General features: G+C 45.4%; 1 protein-coding gene across 11 annotated transcripts in view; it reads right to left on the bottom strand.

The window, feature by feature from the left end:
* Positions 1-18,426, bottom strand: part of FAM193A (family with sequence similarity 193 member A) — a 171,869-nt gene that overhangs the window by 23,207 nt on the left and 130,236 nt on the right. For all 11 annotated transcript variants that reach the window (XM_087434823.1, XM_087434813.1, XM_087434822.1 and 8 more), the window contains 6 exons: positions 11,362-11,560; positions 10,043-10,315; positions 8,274-8,556; positions 7,385-7,568; positions 5,832-6,062; positions 2,001-2,856 (listed from right to left, as the gene is read on the bottom strand). In XM_087434823.1, the coding sequence (XP_087290949.1) occupies positions 2,001-2,856; positions 5,832-6,062; positions 7,385-7,568; positions 8,274-8,556; positions 10,043-10,315; positions 11,362-11,560 (2,026 nt within the window). The remainder of the gene's footprint in view (positions 1-2,000; positions 2,857-5,831; positions 6,063-7,384; positions 7,569-8,273; positions 8,557-10,042; positions 10,316-11,361; positions 11,561-18,426) is intronic.

Genomic DNA, 18,426 nt, shown 5'->3' with positions numbered 1-18,426 from the left:
TGACATGGAGTACCTTCCAGAATATATTAAGTGGAGAAAAAAAGCAAAGGGCCAAAGAATCTCTCTAGCATGCTACCTTTTGTGTAAAAAAGAAAAGCAAATAAACTGAGTAGTTACCTACAGGGAGTGGCTGGGAAAGAGATGGAAAAAATCAGAATGGCGGAGGGGAAACAAAACAAAATGGAACACAACCAAAAACCCAAGGAACTTGCTGTGTTCCAGATGCCGAGCCATAACTGTACTAAACTGTACTATACCATAACTGTGCTCATGGGGAAAAGCACGAATCCAAGTTACCTTTAAACACTACAAACTCTCAGGCTAAAGACAAAAGAACTGCGAACAAACACCAAGAGCAAGTTCATTGTTTGTTTTCACAGTGGTGAGGATAAGCAATTCTGGAACCACTTCACGTGCATTCTAGGACTGAACAAGTCAGTTGGCCTACTGTGAGTTCTGGGAGTCGGACAAGGGGCTGTTACACATGCGGATGGGGCAAGTAGGAGCGTGGGGCACCGAGTGGGATTGGCGCTATCAATGTGAACTCGTGGTTTTCACTATAGAAATCAGATACAGGAATAGATACACACACCCCCACCTCGTAGCTCTGCCGACTGAGAGCGCCTAGAAGCAATGACACACCAGCAGCACCCAGATCTGGGTTTCTGAATGCCACTCTCCATGAAAAAGAACCAGGGCTCCTTGGAGAAATGGCCGATTCACGGCTGGGACAGGAAAAGTACAAGATAAGCCTGGAATATCAAACTATGCCAGAAGTATGGAAGTGCTCAAAGAATGATGGGGCCGAGGGGTCATTCTGAGGGGGTCCCCACTGAATGAATCTGGGACAGTCAGAGCATCAAAATAGTGTTAGTAAAGATTATAATCTACAGTATAAAGTAAGAATCCATGAATCCACCCTGATATAAATAACTAAGTGAATGAAAAAAATACTTGGGAGAGAAGGAAAGCTCTTCCTACGCTAGAATGCCAAATAAGAAATGTAGAAGGAATAATAGAAAAATCACCATTTGACAAACAACATAATAACCATTTTGGTCAAGAATAGTCAATGGATGCTACAACTAGTGGGTGAATGTTTGATAAAAACAGAGATTCATCTCCCCGTAAGACACTGATGCATTAGCAAAGGAGGAAGCATTAACTTGACAGTGGAGACACCAGACAGACCCCTCAACCCAAGGACTGGAGTTAACATCACCGGACATTATGCCCTGCTGGTGGCATGCGCTAACAAGGACCCATCACTTCCATGGCACTGCTGCCAAAAATACACAACCTGAATCTGATCGTGAAGACGTGGCACACAAAACAAATTATCCTGAGAAATAAATGGGCTGTACTCTTTAGAAATGTCAAGCTCTTGAAAAATTGAGGAATTGATCCATTAGAGGAAATTAAAAGAGATATGACACATGATCCTGGACTGGATCCTAGGTCAGGAGAAATAACAGTAACTTTTTTTTTCTATAAAGGGTATTAAAGGGACAACTGGAGAAATATGAATAAGGTCTATAACTAGATAATGGTACTGTATCACTGTTAATTTCTTGATTTTGATAATTGTACTGTGGTTTTGTAACAGAGTGTCCTTGTTTTGAGGAAATACACACTGAAGTATTTAAGGGTAAAGAGGCGTCATGTCTGAAACTACTCTCACTTGATTCAGAAAAATAATGAAGGGAGAGACAGAATGATAATGCAAATGTGATAACATCTTGATTTGGGGGAATCGGAGTGTATCGGAATTCTTTGTAATCTTTTTGCAGTTTTTTAGGAAGTCTAAAATTATTTCACAATGACAAAATATAACAATGGTATTTGTCCCTTATTGTTGGTGAAAGGCCACAAGAAAGGCCTACATGAGGGACAGACTGTGAGAGGATATCCACCAAGTGCTTTTTTCATCTTATTACACATCACACACAGAAAATGAAAGGCTACCGGCTAGACATACTTTCCCTCTGCTCTGTATTTACCAATTGAATTGTTGACTCTGTCTCCTTTCTTCTTCTTATTTTTCTTGTTCTTGCCCTTGGGCTGAGGAGAGTCTGCCAGCACCAGCTTGCTGTTCTGCAGATGCTCGCTGGGGGAGGCGGGCTCTGTGGGGACTGGGTTCGACTTTTCTTCCTTGACGTGGTTCAGTTGCTTTTTGTTATTGTTATTACTGTTGACTTTTCTCTCCTCTCTTTTCTGCTCTGCCAAGGAAGTGAAGTCAAGCACTTTAGCCTTTGACTCAGTCTGGGGCCGGGGTCTGGGCTGGCCCTCTGAGGCTCTGGGGGGCTCCATGGGCTTTCTCACCAGCTCACTGCTGGCCTTATTGGTATGCTTTAGCTTCTGTTTGCCATTCCCCTCTTTGTGGTGATGCATTATGTCAAGGAGAAAAGACAGCGGCTCCTGCTGCTTCCCATTGACCTCCTTTGGGAGGAGGAGCTTGGAGTCTCTGGTGTCCATGGGGTCAGCAGCATCCCCATCAGCCCCCGGCCCCAGCCTGGGCTCTGTGTGGTCCACATGTCTGGAAGGGGAGCAAGATGAGGTTTCTGGTTCTTCAGTTTGCTCTAGTGAGCCATTGTGGATGTTTTCAGAGTTAGGTACAGACTCTGTTGATGCCTGGAAATTTCTAGCAAGCATGTCCAACTTGGGACAGTCTTTACTTGGCCTCTCCTTCTTCTTCTTTTTTACAGCTCTTAGCTTCTGAAGCTCCTGAAGCCGCTGAAACTCCTCATTAAGTCGCTCCTCCTCTTCCTCCTCCTCTTCCCGCCGCCTCTGCTCCTCACGGAGGTGCAGATGCTCTCGGGCCCTGGCCTCTGCTTCAAGGCGAGCTTTCTCCTCCAGCTGCCGATGTGAAAAGAAAAGGCGATTTAAGACTACAGTAAGTGTTCTAAAAATTAAGACATACAGAAAAATAAGATAATTGAAAAAACGAATCATAAGAAGAACATAAACTCTGACAGGGGCTATAATAGGCCAAAAGCTTAAAACATAACCACCCTAAATTATTCTACTCTACAGAATTATTAGATTTAATCTATCTACCAAGCAGGTATATGCTTCCTTTATTGTGGGGTGTGGGGAGCAGTTAAGAAAAAAATTCCTTATAGCCTTTGACCTAGTGATAGGCACACCAAACAAGGTCAAAGTAGCCGCTGTGCTCCTGCCCTGCACCAGCTCTCCCCTCTATGTGTGCGACGGCTGGATGATGTGTATTGATAGCACAGGTTGATCGTGCAGTAGTTAAACAGCGGCACATGTGCTGCCAGAGCTCTGAGCAAGCACACTTTTCCAAGTGAAGGCTGATGCTGATGCATTCACGTTTACCAACAGGACATGTAAGAAATGTGTATTGAAAAACTTGAAATTCCTTTTTCCCACTCTAGCAGATAAACAAAATTCCCAATATATTTTCACTAGTGTGATTGAGAAATTGACTTTCTAAAATATTCAACATTACATGGCAAATAGACAATGGTTATTTCTGCTGTCCCATGTGGTAGATGGGACAGCAGAATTTACATCCCAAACAAAGAATGTATTTTATTAGTGACATATATTCCAGGAGCATAAATGGAACTATTCCTTCTTTTTTTCTTTATTTTTTGTGAGGAAGATCAGTCCTGAGCTAACATCCATGCCAATCCTCCTCTTTTTGCTGAGGAAGACTGGCCGTGGGCTAACATCTGTGCCCATCCTCCTCCACTTTATATGAGACGCTGCCACAGCATGGCCTGACAAGCAGTGCATCGGTGCGCGCCCGGGATCCAAGCCCGGGCTGCCAGCAGCGGAGCGCGCGCACTTAACCGCTAAGCCACGGGGCCGGCCGTGGAACTATTCCTTCTGTTTAGAAAACAAATGAATGCTATTAAGAGTAAGAAGCATGGCTTCTTCTATCATTGAACTCCAGTAAGGCTAGTGCTTATAAGGAAACGTGGGCAAAAACATTTTGCATGGGAAAATTTAAAGGTCTTTCCAAGTTTAAATTATTTTTCACAATATTTCAGCAAGCAATATTTTTAAGAGACAACTTGCTTGTCTTTTTGAAAAACTTAAATTATGTTAAAAATTTAATGACAGGTTTTTAAAAAAATTTAATTTGACAATTCAAGTACAAATTATTTAAAATCCTTGTTCCATCTGTGAAACGAGAAGCCTTCTCTGGAGGCAGCACCCAGAAGGCAGCACCTGGAGTGGTCCCCAAGGTGGCTACTTCAGGCAGGCATCCTAGCGTTAAGTGAGCAGAATGCACCCCAGAGCGCAGATCTGAGGGGTGGTCCTGCCACAGGACAGAATCTACAGTGAACTCAAAACCTGGTATATGTCGTACTGCCTTCATTTCAACAACCAAGGCCCTTCCCAACTGGGAATCCCAACTTCCCACTGGGATTCACTGGAAGCCTCTGGACCCGTTCAGTGCTTTTCAGGGGTGCTTTCCAACCCGGATTTCACAAGGACAGAGGACAGGAGTCTGGAGTGGACCACCTGGGACCCTTGATGCTGTAACACTCCTAGATGGAGAACATACCCTATTCTCCCCACTCCAGTGGAGCTTGGCGACCCCAGATCTTCTGGGGGTGCCGAACGGGCTTTTTCCCCAAAGTCCCCTTATTAGACTTGATAGTCAGTCCAGACCTATTTTAGGATTGTGAGGTATAAGCAGGGCACTTGATGGTTAATCCACTTAGTAGAATAATCACAACTATCTTAGAATTACAAATAGCTAAGTTGGAAGCAACACTGCAGGACATGTGGCCCAACCTCTGGTCCACTGTGGAAATGTCCTCCACCTCACGTCTCTGCCTGACTTCACAGGGACCTCACCTCTTTGTAAAGCCACCCGTCAGACCCTTGCAACCTTTACAAGTTCCCTCTATGCACAGCCCAGATTTGCCTGCTGAGGATTAGCTCTTGGAGCCTGACATCTTTAGGTGGCTGAAATCAGAAAGATCTCTGGAACTGTTCCAGTACAGGGGCTCTGTGAAAAATCCTCCAAGAGAATTTAGAGAGTGGGGAAGGGCAAATCATAGAGTCGATGCTATTCCCATCACTTTCAACGTTAACATGAAGTAAAGAACACAATTTCTCATTTACTAGCATACAATCTCTGAATGCTATGTTCACTCGCTAGACCACAGGTCAAGTCCAGTCACAGCCCACCTCTGGGCCAACCTGTCTAGCCCCGGTAGATATCTCCTTTTGTGACACCCCATGCCCCACAGTGAGATGGGAACTGCCCAGGGCTATCCACAATGGCTGGTCATGTTACGCTTCCACCCTCGACATCAATGCCGCATGCTGGCCCTCTTCTGGAACGGCACGGCCTGACTCTCCTCTGCCAGGTGGGTAGAGGTGGAGTGGGGGCCAGCCTGCTCAGACCTGTGTTCAGAGATCACCGCTGTGCCAAGGGCCCTGTCCCAGATTTGTATCAAAGTCACTTCTATACCCAGAGTCTCCAAAAGCCCACACTGTTCCCCCTCCTTCTACTTCCTTGACAACCAAGGGCTCCTCCCTCTCCTTTCCTAGGAAAGAAGGTTCTTTCACAGATAGAGGTGGAAGGTCTGCTTGCTGCTCCCACCCTGGCCAGTACAAGAACTTGAAGCTTGTTTTAGACCCATTAACAAACTCATAACACAAAAGGAGAAGCCGTGTCCTGAAAATACATCAGGCTTTAACCCGCTTCCAGTTCAGGCCGTGAGACAGCCAGAGGCTCCTGAAGCAACACCGTGAGCAAGTCACGCAGCCTGGAGGTCCTCCGCGCTCAAGAGCACTCCTGGAGACCACCCTCATCCGTGCACCACTGCACACGCACTGTGTACCTTTCTCTGCTTATGTCTTGCTCGCTTGGCTGCTCGAGTACTGCTCACTGGTTTGGTCTCGGAGCTGTTTATGAACTGCAGCAAATCTTCTACCCTTCGATGGTCAACTACACTCTCCCGTTCTGAGAGCTGATCCATTTTTTTAGGTTGCTCTTCTTTCCTCTTGGTCAGCCGTAAACGAAGCTTTTCCCTCATTTCTGCATAATTTCTACTTGTTGGTGCAGCTGGAGGCTAAGACAATTAAATGAGAACATAACTAAATTAAGCTTCAAGTTTTACTGATTTTGAATATAACAAACCTCAGGCCATATCTCTAAAAATGAATTTTCTCTTATTACTCAAGTAATACATCTTCATCGTGAAAAACAAGGAAGTAAGATAAACAAATGACAGGAAAAAGAAAAACCTATCACTAAGTCACCCAAAGGTAGTATTTTGGCACTGACTTGTCAACGACCTGTCATGAAAAATCTGGTAAGGTACGTATAACTACGTACACAAATGAATATATATACATATTTTTTTTTGGTGAGGAAGACTGGCCCTGAGCTAACATCTGTTGCCCATCTTCCTCTTTTTGCTTGAGGAAGAGAGGCCCTAAGCTAACATCTGTGCCAATCTTCCTCTATTTTGTATGTGGGATGCTGCCACAGCACGGCTTGACGAGAGGTATGTAGGTCCGCACCTGGGATCCAAACCGCAAACCCTAGGCCGCTGAAGCAGAGTGCACGAACTTTACCACTACACCACTGGGCTGGCCCCCACAAATGAATATTTTTAAAGTGAAAAAGAAGCAATTACACATACTGATTAATCTACTTTTTATGTGATACAGTGTGATTATCTTTTCATGTCATGTTTGTAGTATCTTTTCATCCATTTGTAGGTTTCCCTTTCAGTGCTGAAAAGAAAAAAAACTGCCCTCAATCCCACTGCCAAAATTTCTTGGTGACGACCAAAAACACGTGCACACGTTTAGGAAACGCAGCCAGAACTAAAAGAATAACCCCCAGCCTGTCCTCCCGCCCACCCCCAGGCCCCACAGCTGACACTTGCTTTGACAGATAAAATGATTGCTCTGGAAAGATGTATAAGTATCTATGTGTATCAATATCCTTTGTATTCAAACACGAGGAATCCAACTATATACATATCAAGCAGCATCCCACCGCATGGCTGCACGCTGGGTGGACTCAACAAAATCACAAATAAATGCAAAAATGCAGTGATGAAATCCTTATATAGCTAACTATTTGGGCAAATATTTTTCATTATTTCTTTAGGATAAGTACAACCTAGAAGTGGAATCCCCATTTCAGACCATATCTTGATTGTAACTGTGTGGCAACTAAAGCTTTATGTACAATATAACCATACCCTGAAGTCAACCTAGTATATTATTCTTGTAAAGGAGCTTGCATATTTTACAATTCTAATTTAAACATGCAATTTACACACATCCACCACTAACTTTATGCACTTACTGCACTCTCCGCCACCTAGCCCCCCCACGAGGAGACCTCCCCTGGGAGGAGAGGTCTGCGGGCACTTACCCCGCCATGCCCGAAGAACTCACAGTAGCAGCAGTCACAGTACTTGCCCTCCTTCTGGTTGGTGGAGGTGGAGGTGCTGGAGCTGTGCTCAGAGCAGCTGTCCTCATCTGCACTCTCGTCCCCGTCATCCTGCTGCGGGTCATAGACGCCATTCTCACAGCGGTGCCCCTCACAGTCGGGGTCACTGCAAAACCGCACACAGGCCTGTTAGCAAGGAGCCCACCCCTCGAGGGGCATGGGCATGACGCCTGGTAGACAAAGTTCTATTCCTCCCGACCAAATGCTGCCCTGCCCCATCACAGACGACAGCGAGGTGCAGAGGGCGCATGGCCCACACGGACACAGGGAGTCCCAGTCAGGAAGGTGGTACGGCGATGGGGCAAGGTGGCGCAGGCAGGCATGTGGGCAGGCGCTCATACCTAGGGGGACTCTTCAGACACACAGTCTCTCCACTGTCCCTCCCTCCACTACTTCGTCCTGGGGAGTGCGGGGTGGGGATGGCTTCAAGAAGGTAAGTTCAAAGGTAATTTAAAAATTGTCTTAAAAAAAAAACTGTTGAGTATTTGTTGTATCGTTCTTCACTCGATGTATAACAAATACAACTTAAAAAAACCCCAAGGCCCACCCCCAATGCTGCCAGTGGTTAGGTGGTGGTCTGCGCACTGATCCACAGCGGCCCTGGCTCTGCACACCTAGAGGCTGAGACTGGAGCCCTCCCCTCGCCCATGGCCCCTGCTGGGCACATCCCTTCCCACAGCATTTCACTGGATTCTTCAGCTGCACAGTATCAGGGAACAGAGTTTCTATAGCTGTTTCTATAGTGTTAGGACGGCATGGCACCCCATTTCCAAAGTGCTCCTAGCCTTCAACCACCAGGACCTGGGCTCACCTGCAGACGCTAGGAGGCGCGCTAATGGAGCCATCTGTGGTTGGGGGCGGGGGGGCCACAGGAGCAGGACAGAAGCTCTTGCGCGTATCCACAAACCCGGGAGATGTGGTCGCAGTTTTGGGGAAGGATGGGGCTGCAAGATTTGCAAGGTGAGGTGCAGAGGCTGGCGAGAGGGCAGCAGGGGCGAGAGCGGGAAGCGGCGTCAAGCCTGTGGGGCTGTTCCTTGGGGCGGCTGGCACTGCGTGTCTGTGATCCTCCTTGGTGATGCCGTGAAAGACCTCGCCTGCATTCAGAGATGCAAAAGAGTCACTAGCAACCAATGAAGACAGACATTCATGTTTCTCTTAAAACTTTTTACCAACTTTTTGTCTGAAAATGTTCAAATCTATAGAAAATTTGAAGGAATAGTACGAAGAATATCTATATACCTTTCACCTGTATTCATCGTTATTTAATATTTTGTCATATTTACTTTATTTCTTACACACACAATTTTTTGGCTTAACATTTGGAAGTAAGTTGCACTCATCCCTAAATACTTCAGCATGAGCTCCTGAGGACATGCACATTGCTGTATAACCACAATTCATTACCACATCAGAGACACTGAACATCGACGTGATGTTTTCATCTAATGTACAAGCCCTGTTCAATTTTCCAGTTTCCCCCGCATGCCCTTTATAGCTTTTTCCCCAACCCAGCCTTTTATTTTTTTCTTTTCACAACACTGACATTTTTTGAGTCGAGGCCAGCTGTCCACCAATCTGGATTTACAGTTTCATGTTAGCTTTAGCTGAAATATTTTGGGCATGAATCCTGCAAAGGTTATGTTGGATCCTTCCCATTCGATTGCACAGGAAGCACCTAACATCAGTTTGCTCCATGTGGTGAGGCTACGTCTGGTCAGGTGTGCAGGGGGTGGTCTGCCAGATTTCTCCAGCAAAAGGCACCTTATTCTCCCTCTGTAGCCTGCAGTTAGTGTAGCCGGACAGTAGGAATACTACATTCTCCAAACTGACATCCAACACTCTTAACAACCACTGACGACGCTTACCTGGATCCACCTTCACCCTGCTGGCTGCAGAGCGGACTTCCACTTTCACTGTTCTTGCACATGAAGCAGCAGCCAGCTTCTGTCAAAAAGAGCTTCTCCACCCTACTCCCTTCTCCAAGCATCTCGAAGGATTCTTGACTTTAGTAGTGTGCTAGAACCCATTCCATTATTCTTTTTGACTCTCAGCCTGCCCTAACTTAGGCTAGTGAGGCCCCTCTGAGCCAGCTCCCGTGTCCCTTTGACACTTGCCACTGGTCTCTCATGGCTTCCTTGCTCTCAGGCCCCCTTCTCACCGTGCTTGGATCAGAGTGTGACGGCGACAGCACCTGCACACCAGTGATCTGAGCGGCAGCAGGGGCTGCACCGTGGGCTGGGTGGCAGCCCCGTCAGCTGGCTCTCCACGAGGCTTCTGCTTTTAGATGACTAACAAACTCCTCCACGTGCTCAGAAAGCAAGGACCTTTCCCTATCACAGAACAACAGGTGCAGAGAGGAAAGGCACGACGCTGTGTGGCAAAGCCCCAGAGGAAGCTAGTGGACAGTAAAGTTCTAATCAGGCCCAGAGGACATGCTGTTTGTGCATGAGTACTTTCGGGCATCAGTTACACTCACGTCTCCGGCCAGGTCAAGTAAAAGGCAGTTATAAAAATGCTGAGGAAAAAGCAGCGAACACACTGAGCCAACCCTGAGGGTCCCCACGAGGTGGTGGGCCTTACCTATGGAAGGAGGCCTCTTGGACGACACTTTGAACTGGCTGTTGCTTGATTGCACCGTGGTGGCTGTGCAGGACACGGAGGAGGTGGCTGACGAGGTGGCCATCACAACTTTGTTTGCTTCCATAAAAGCATCTTGGAAATTGTACAAACATTTCTTTTTTGCGGCGTTTTTTTTCTCCTTACTATCCGAAACTGCAGGTGTCTCACTGCTAGATGGAGGTGGAAGGGCTTCCGGTCTTGTTTCTGAGAGTGCTGGCCCTAATACGTCACTCCCTTCAGAGAAGAATGGGAAAATTAAGGCTTCTAAAAGAAGTAATATTTAGCTCAAACCTAAAGGACATTTGCTGACTAAACTCTTAACACTGGGGCTGCTATTGAAGTGATTTAGGATCCCACTGGGGTGATGCCAGTCAACTTGTTTCCATCTGAGAAAAGAAATTTATTGAGCACCTAGCATGTGCCAATGCCTGTGCTAGGAGCTTCCCAAAAGCTATTTAATGTCTTAAAATTACTTTCTCAGCTTGGTACTATTATTCCCATCCTAAAGATGAAGAAACTGAGGCTCAGAGAGGCTAAGCAACTTGCCCAAGGTCACACAGCTAGAAATCTTTTCCAAGCACAGCCCAGATGTCAAATCTAGCTTGCTGTTCTGAGCACATGCAGAGCTGGGTGTGGGGCCCCCAGAGGCTCTAACCATATGAAGACAGAGATGAGGCGTAGGTACCAGCGCCTCTTCAGGTGCGCCCTGCCCTGCTACTGAAGTAACAGTTGAGCCTTAGCAGCTGAGGCAGCTGAGAGGAAGGAGCTTGTTAGAGGGGACAGATCCCAGGTAGGGTCAATATAGAAACAGAGAAAAGGAACGCAAGTCACAGCATTCAAGTCAACCGTGGCACTATCACACCACCCTGTGCACTGGGTAGAGGTCCGGTTGTCGCCACTGCTTAAGAACCCAAGGCTGAACACTGAACACTGGAGAGAAGACACTCAGCAGCGCTGAGGCAGGAGAGATCCTAGCGTTAGCAGGACCCCACACAGCTGGCTGTGTTGGCAAGCAGCCATGGAGCACTGGAGCCTTGCTCTGCTCTGCTGATGCAGCGGGACTCTGACTGGCAGCAGACGTGGAAGGATGGAGCAGTGCGACAAAGCCCAAAGGGCCTCCCACTAGAGACGGAGGTGAGGGGAAGCAGCAGCCTGGAGATGGCTGCACGAGGGCCCCGACTACTCTAGGGCTTCTACGGGGAGACTACAGTAATGGAGATGGCAATCCACTCAGCTCAGATCAATTGAAAACTTGAAGAAAGTTTTAACAAGTTCCTTACCAGAAATTGTATCTGGCAAGAAAGTGCCAGGATTCCAGTTCTTATCATTCATCACTTCTGATCCCCAAAGACTTATAAATTTAGAACTATTCCACTCTGGAGTATTCCCAAAACAGCTCGGATAAATATGGTCTTGAAGAGATGCACTGAATACCTGATGCTTATTTGTGTGATTCTGAACAGGTGCTGGTGGCAAAGCCTACAAAAAAAAATGTTCTAATCACATATCAAAATTAATATTCTGTTTACTTAAGTAGTTAAAACTACAAACAGACAAGTCATTACTGAAAACCTCATGGGATATGCTTGCCGTGAGCAGGTGTCCCTGGATGAACACATCTCACAGAGCGCTCACTTGATTATTTATAAGGCTATACATGATAGGTCAAATTTGAACCAGATATAGATTTTAAAAGCAACTGATGCTTCAAGGAATGTATCAAACTTTAGACAACTCAGTCACTTCTAACATTCCTCCCTAGTCACATTTTAAATGTGGCCATTTGCATAAGATCTGTTTCTATGGCTTATTCTCATCTGACATTTTAATGATCATTGCTAAAAAGTCAACTTTGGAATCACTGATAAAAATGGTAAAACTCTTAAGCTGTTCTCTCACACTCGGGCAAAGTGCAGTGGTAAGTCTGAAGAACTATGCATTTGACGTTAAGCTCTGAAGCCCTCCTGGGCCCTGCCGGGGCAGATCCCTGTCTGAAGGTATGAGGGAGGGTGGCTGGGTCCACACATTTATTGAGTGACTAGCCACTGGCTGCTCCCTGCACACACCCGGGAGTCCTTGGGCCCTCCCTCCCCTCAGCCCACATCTCACAGCCCCCTGCCTCCACCACCTGCACCGCAGTGACAGCCCCCACACTCGCACTGGGCCTCTTCCCAGTCCTTTTCCTCACAGTAGCCAAAGTGAGCTTTTCTGAATGTAAGCAAGAGCGGGTCATTCCCCTGCTTAGAATGCACCAATGGCTTCCCACTGTTCTTAAATCCTGTCCTTCCTGCTCACCAAGCCCCTGGACATACAGGCCTTCTTTTGGTCCTCAAACTCCAAGCTCCTTTTTGACCCTGAACTTTGCTCATGCTGTGTCCATGTTCTAGAATGTCCTAACCTCTGCTTGTGACCTTGCTGACTTACATCCTTCAGGTCTCAGCCTAAATGTCACTTTCTCAGAGAAGCCATCACTGCCTTTGCCCTCACAACCCAACACCCAAGACCAAGGCAGGCCTTTCCCATTAAACACACTAAAATCCATCATTTTCCCTCGTAGCATTTACCAGATATAATTCAAGACTTATTTGTAACCTACTGGTTTAATGTCTGCCTTGCCTCAAATTATGTAAACTTCATGAGAGGATGGGTATCCAGACCCTGGCCCTGCTGCCCCCAGCACCTTGTCCATGCCAGGCACACAGCTTTACCTCAGCAAGTCTACGCACTGTGAGAACGAATGTGTGCCCAGATACAGGCCCTGCCCAGAGAAGCTACAGGTCTGGCATTGAGAACAACGCTTGGTAATCCCATCCTCTGGGACACAGAAATGAGCAGTGAGTGCTGTAAACTCAAGTGGGAGGGTTTTGGGTGGATTCCCAGGAGCACATGATGGTTTGGCAGAATGCTGAGGGCGCCTGGCTGGGGCAGAGGGAGGAAGGAAAGGAGGACAAAGCAGGGATGGTCCATGTCTATGGACAACTTAACTGCACCACAGGGGCCAGATCTGAGACAACTCGGTATGATTTCTGTCCTGAAGGGGCTAGGGAGCCACAGAGGGTTCTAGGCAGCAGGGTGAGAAGATATGATCAGTTTACTGGCAAGATCAATCTGTGGCAATATGGTGAATGAACCTGAAGGGGAAAGCATGACATTGAAATCAGTTAGGGGATGAGCAAAGATGGAGCAATGGCAGTGAAGATGGAGAGGCAAGAAGGGATTCTGGAGCTATCAGGACAACAGCTGTGACAGGACTACTGTCTCTGGCTCCAGTCCTGAGAGGCGTGGTCAGTGACGAGCTGGACGTGAACCCGAGTCCCATTCTTAGCCTTCGGGCTATGCAGTCTGATGGGTTCAGATGCCAGCACTCCCTTTCACTAGCTGTGTGACCTCAGGCAAATTACTCAATCTTTTTGTGCTTTAGTTTTCTCATCCGTAATGTGGAAATACCTACCTACAGGGGTGGTGGTAAGAATTAAATGAGACAATGTACATCAACTGTTGAGCACACTGCCTGGTCCAAAGTAAGCATTTAGTGAGTGCTAAGTTGGATCATTATCACTTTTTAAGACTGTGGTCCCTAGACACAAACCAACACCCTCCCCCTCTCTATCCCCTGCTCCACAGTGCAGAGAGGAAGTGGGGAGTTACTCCACTCAGGCAGCTAGGACAGCTTAGTGCATCCGCTGACCTTGAACGGGCTCAGGAAAGCCAAAGTGGAGGGTAAGGCTGGAACAGACATTCAGGATTTGAAAGTGGGAAGAAACAGGTCTGGACTGGACACTCAGGATCAAAGCAGCAGCCGGAACTAGCTGCTCTGGCAGTGGGCCCCAGGGAGCAAAGAGTGAGGAAAACAAGAAAACCATATTTCAATGGTCACCAGTTTCCGCAAAGTAGTGATAAATTAAGAACTGCTTTGCTGAGAAGGAATTGATGAAAAGTAACAATTAAATGGAATAAGCTTTCTTAGTCTTGAAGACCTTCTGCTAAGGGCAGAAGCTCCTGACAGAGGAACCAGCCAGTTTTCTCGCACTGCCTGACGCCAGCTTTGAGAAGCAGCTCTGCCTCGCCAGCCCAGCTGGTAAACTCTGAACAGCAGAAGCACGTTCAGGGCTCCAAAGCTACTCAAGTACATCCTGAGACCCTGCTAAGACACGGCCGTGAGTTGCCTGGTTTCACCTCAACAAAAGTGGCTGAGAGCTTGTACCCACTACTACACGTGTCCAGAGAGCTTTTGCTTATCCTTCAAAATCCTATCCCAGCATCAACTCCTCTGCAAAACCACCCCACAGGCTCAAAAAGTTAGTTGCCCCTCTTCAGTGTTATTTTTCCACGTTGTATCTACAATTTCTATTAAAGTATGTCATAGTGTTTTGATTTTTTAATTTGATTATGTTTTCGTCTTCTCTTCAGACTAAGAGATCCCTGAAAACAGGGACCATGATTAACTGGTTTTTATTTTCCTAGCATATAGCACAGGGCCTGGCACATACTGGATGTTCAATAAATGTTGAACAGAGTTAGCTTACAGGAATAAGGGAATGCAACTATGAAACTGCAATACTGGAAACATAAGTTAATGATTCTATACATCTGATTCACACACTTCTTCAGAAGCCCATCTACTCAAAAGAGGAGGTCCAGTTGTAGAGACCAGAGTAGGGGGTCCATAACAAACTGTATTTGTATGAATGCATTCATATAAAACACCTACTAACCTCCACAGCTACGGGTTTCCTTCAGGAAAAAAATAGGCATCTATCAACTAGAAAATTTGGCGGCCACACGTCCATAAGCACATCACGGATTTAAGCATAAAATAAATCTCTCAACGTGTGGATAATGCTATTGAATTAAAACACTGATTTCACTCTTACATAAATCCACACAGCTTCAATTAACAAAAGTTTTGAACTGTTCTCCACTTGGAGACAAAAGTGATTCACAAGAAAGCAGAACTTTTGCTAATGTTCTGACACATGCACTAATAGATGCCCTTACTAAGCACTCTTTTTGAGTTTATGCAGGAGCTGGAAGACCCAGCCTGTCTCATATACCACCACATCCCTCCCAGACACCATGAACACGGGTGTTAAAGATGACGAGCCAAGAAAGCAAAACACCGAATCACTGAACACACACGTGCGAGAGACTGCCAACACAAAGTATTCAAACAAAAATGAGTTCCAGTTATGTCCCAGCAAACAAGAAAAGTTAAGATGAGTGACTATTCTGTTTCTTCTTACTAAGGTTCAATATTCCTGCCAGAGATGGTAAGAGGCAAAGTACCACCTTTGTTTTGGTCTTGCTGTTCTCAGGCCAAAAAAACTAAACACTGCCTCTGAAATAAACTACAGATCAAAGATCACAATATGACCTCCAAATTGCAATCTACTTATGTCCCTATTTTCTATACAACTTTTTTCTCCCTCAAATTCCAACCTGAACTTACACCTATACCATGTGTAACTCTATCAAACACTTTTTTAAAAATAATTTTATTTATTAATTTATTTCCCCCCCCCAAAGCCCCAGTAGATAGTTGTATGTCATAGCTGCACATCCTTCTAGTTGCCGTATGTGGGATGCAGCCTCAGCATGGCCGGAGAAGCGGTGCATCGGTGCGCACCCAGGGTTCCGAACCCGGGCCGCCAGCAGCGGAGCGCGCGCACTTAACCGCTAAGCCACGGGGCCGGCCCTATCAAACACTTTTGCACTGGTTGTACTTATGTAACCTGGTGAGGGGGGTGGGAGATGCATGCAGAGCCATGTGGGAGCCACTTCACCAGGATCCACTCGATGCACTGAACTCACTGAGTGCCGGAACATGGTGACCGTTTTCAAATATTCCTCATGCTCTCAGAGGAGGATTCAAGACATCTCTCTATCTTCATTACTTGAAGATAGCGTGGTAATTCTTTCACAACATGTTTTCCAGATGGAAAAGACACAGGATTTAAAGCTGGAAGCCTCAGGTGCCAGTCCAAAGTGTGGCCCTGCAGTCATGACCTACGGCTCCTGGGCCACATGAGGCGGTATGTAAAAACCTGCTCTGTCAAGGAGCAGTGAGCTGCAGCCCCACCAGCTCACATCTGTTCTTCTCTTTTAAGGTCATGTGTTCTCCCTCTGCTTGGGCTTGGGCTAGTAAGTGGGGACGCTTCACTCTAGACCCCAGAGAAATGGCACCAAACACCTTTGTACCAAAATGATAAGCCATAGAGAAAGCCAGGGTAATCTTTCACAAAGAAGTGATAAGAATATGGTGAGAAAAACAGGGCAGGCAGCTGAAGATGCATGCATCATCGTTACAGCGATGGGAGGATAGACTATGGTCCCATGGAAGGCAGGAGAGCTCGAAACTGCCAAGAGGAGCCGGAGGGTCCCAGGTGGGTCAGTGCCCCGCTGGTACCTCACAACAGTAAATGGAAACCCTTTCTTGAGGAAGCATCCCCTATTTAGGGGCCTTGGGGATCCCAAAGAGTAAGCTGAACAAAACATGACCTCATAATAAAAAATGACTATATGTATAAGGAAACAATACATAGCAAAACAAAAAAAGACAGATTTATAGCCTCAAGATTTCATTCAAACACAGAATAACTATGTGTAAAATGCTTAAAAAAGAAAAGAAGAAAGAAAAGGTTATCAAGGAACAAGAGAATATAAAAAGTTGCTAATGTCTTTGAAAAATAAATTAAAGCTTAGAAATAAGAATTACAGTTGGGGGGCCAGACCCGGGGCATAGCAGTTAAGTGTGCACGCTCCGCTGCTGGCGGCCCAAGTTTGGATCCTCAGTGCACACTGATGTACTGCTTGTTGGGCCATGATGTGGCAGCATCCCACATAAAGTGGAGAAAGATCGGCACGGATGTTAGCTCAGGGCCAGTCTTCCTCAGCAAAAAGAGGAGGATTGGCATGGATGTTAGCTCAGGGCTGATCTTCCTCACAAAAATAAAAAAAAAAGAATTACAGTTGGAATTAAAAACTCAAATTTAAGTAACAGATTAGACACGATTAGAGAATCACTTCTAGAAGAGTGATCCAAAAAAGTTCTCAGAACAAACTGAGACACAAAGAGATGAAAAATATGAGAGTTAAGAAGAATATGAAGATCAGAATATGATGAACAGATATGAAGAAGACAATGACAAGGTCTAATGTAGATCTAATCAGAGGTTCAGAGAGAGATAACAGAATGGTAGAGAGGGAATATGAAGATAAAATGGCTGAAAATTATCAGAGAGGTAATTTAAAACGATTAATATGCTAAGGGCTCTAATGGAAAAAGTAGACAACATGCAAGAACAAATGGGTAATGTGAGCAGAGAGATGGAAACTCTAAGACAGAATCAAAAAGAAATGCTAGAAATAAAAAACACAGTAAGCGAAATGCACAATGCTTCTGATGAGCTAATTAATAGACTAGACACAGCCAAGGAAAAAATCAGTGAGCTTCAAGATGCCAATAGAAACTTCTCCAACTGAAACAGAAACAAGAATCAAAAAAAGAAAAACCAAAAACCATCACCAACAACGACAAATAGAACACCAACACCAAAACACCAAAAAAAAAATAGAACAAAAACATCCAAGAACTGTGGGACAATTTCAAAAGATGTAACATACAATAATTGGAATACCAGAAAGAGAAGAAAGAGAGGACAGAAGAAATATTTGAAGTAATAATGGCTGAGAACTTTTCAAAATTAATGACAGACACCAAACCACAGATCCAGGAAACTCTTAGAACAACAAGCAGAATAAACACCCCAAAATTTACACCTAGGTGTATCATATTCATACTGCAGAAAACTAAAGACAAAAAGGAAATCTTGAAAGCAGCCTTGGGGAGGGGAAAGAGGAGAGGGGAGAAATTCCTGTACCTATAGAAGAGGGAAAAGAATTACAGAGGACATCTCATCAGAAACCATGCAAGCAAGATGAGTGGAGTTAAATATGTTTAAAGTGTTAAAAGAAAAAAAACCACCAACCTAGAATTCTGTATCCAGCGAAATTATCCTTCAAAAGTGAAGGAGAAATAAAGACTTCCTCAGACAAACAAAAACTGAGGGAACTCATCGTCAGCAGACCTGCCCTGTAAAAAACGTTAAAAGATTTTCTTCAGGCAGAAGGAAAATAATATAGGTCAGAAACTTGGATCTACATAAAGAAAGGGAGAGCAATGGAGAAGGAATAAATAAAAGTAAAATAAAATCTCTTATTTTTCTTATTGTTAATTGATATAAAAGATAACTGTTTAAAGTGATAACAGTAACAACGTACTGGGTGATTAATATACGGAAAAATAAAAATAATGACAGCAACGTCACAAGGGATGGGAGGGAGGG

This window comes from Ceratotherium simum, chromosome 8, assembly GCF_057802395.1.
Source record: "Ceratotherium simum simum isolate JZ-2026a chromosome 8, ASM5780239v1, whole genome shotgun sequence".
Lineage (NCBI taxonomy): Eukaryota > Metazoa > Chordata > Mammalia > Perissodactyla > Rhinocerotidae > Ceratotherium > Ceratotherium simum.
This window is presented reverse-complemented; position numbering and strand designations above follow the sequence as displayed.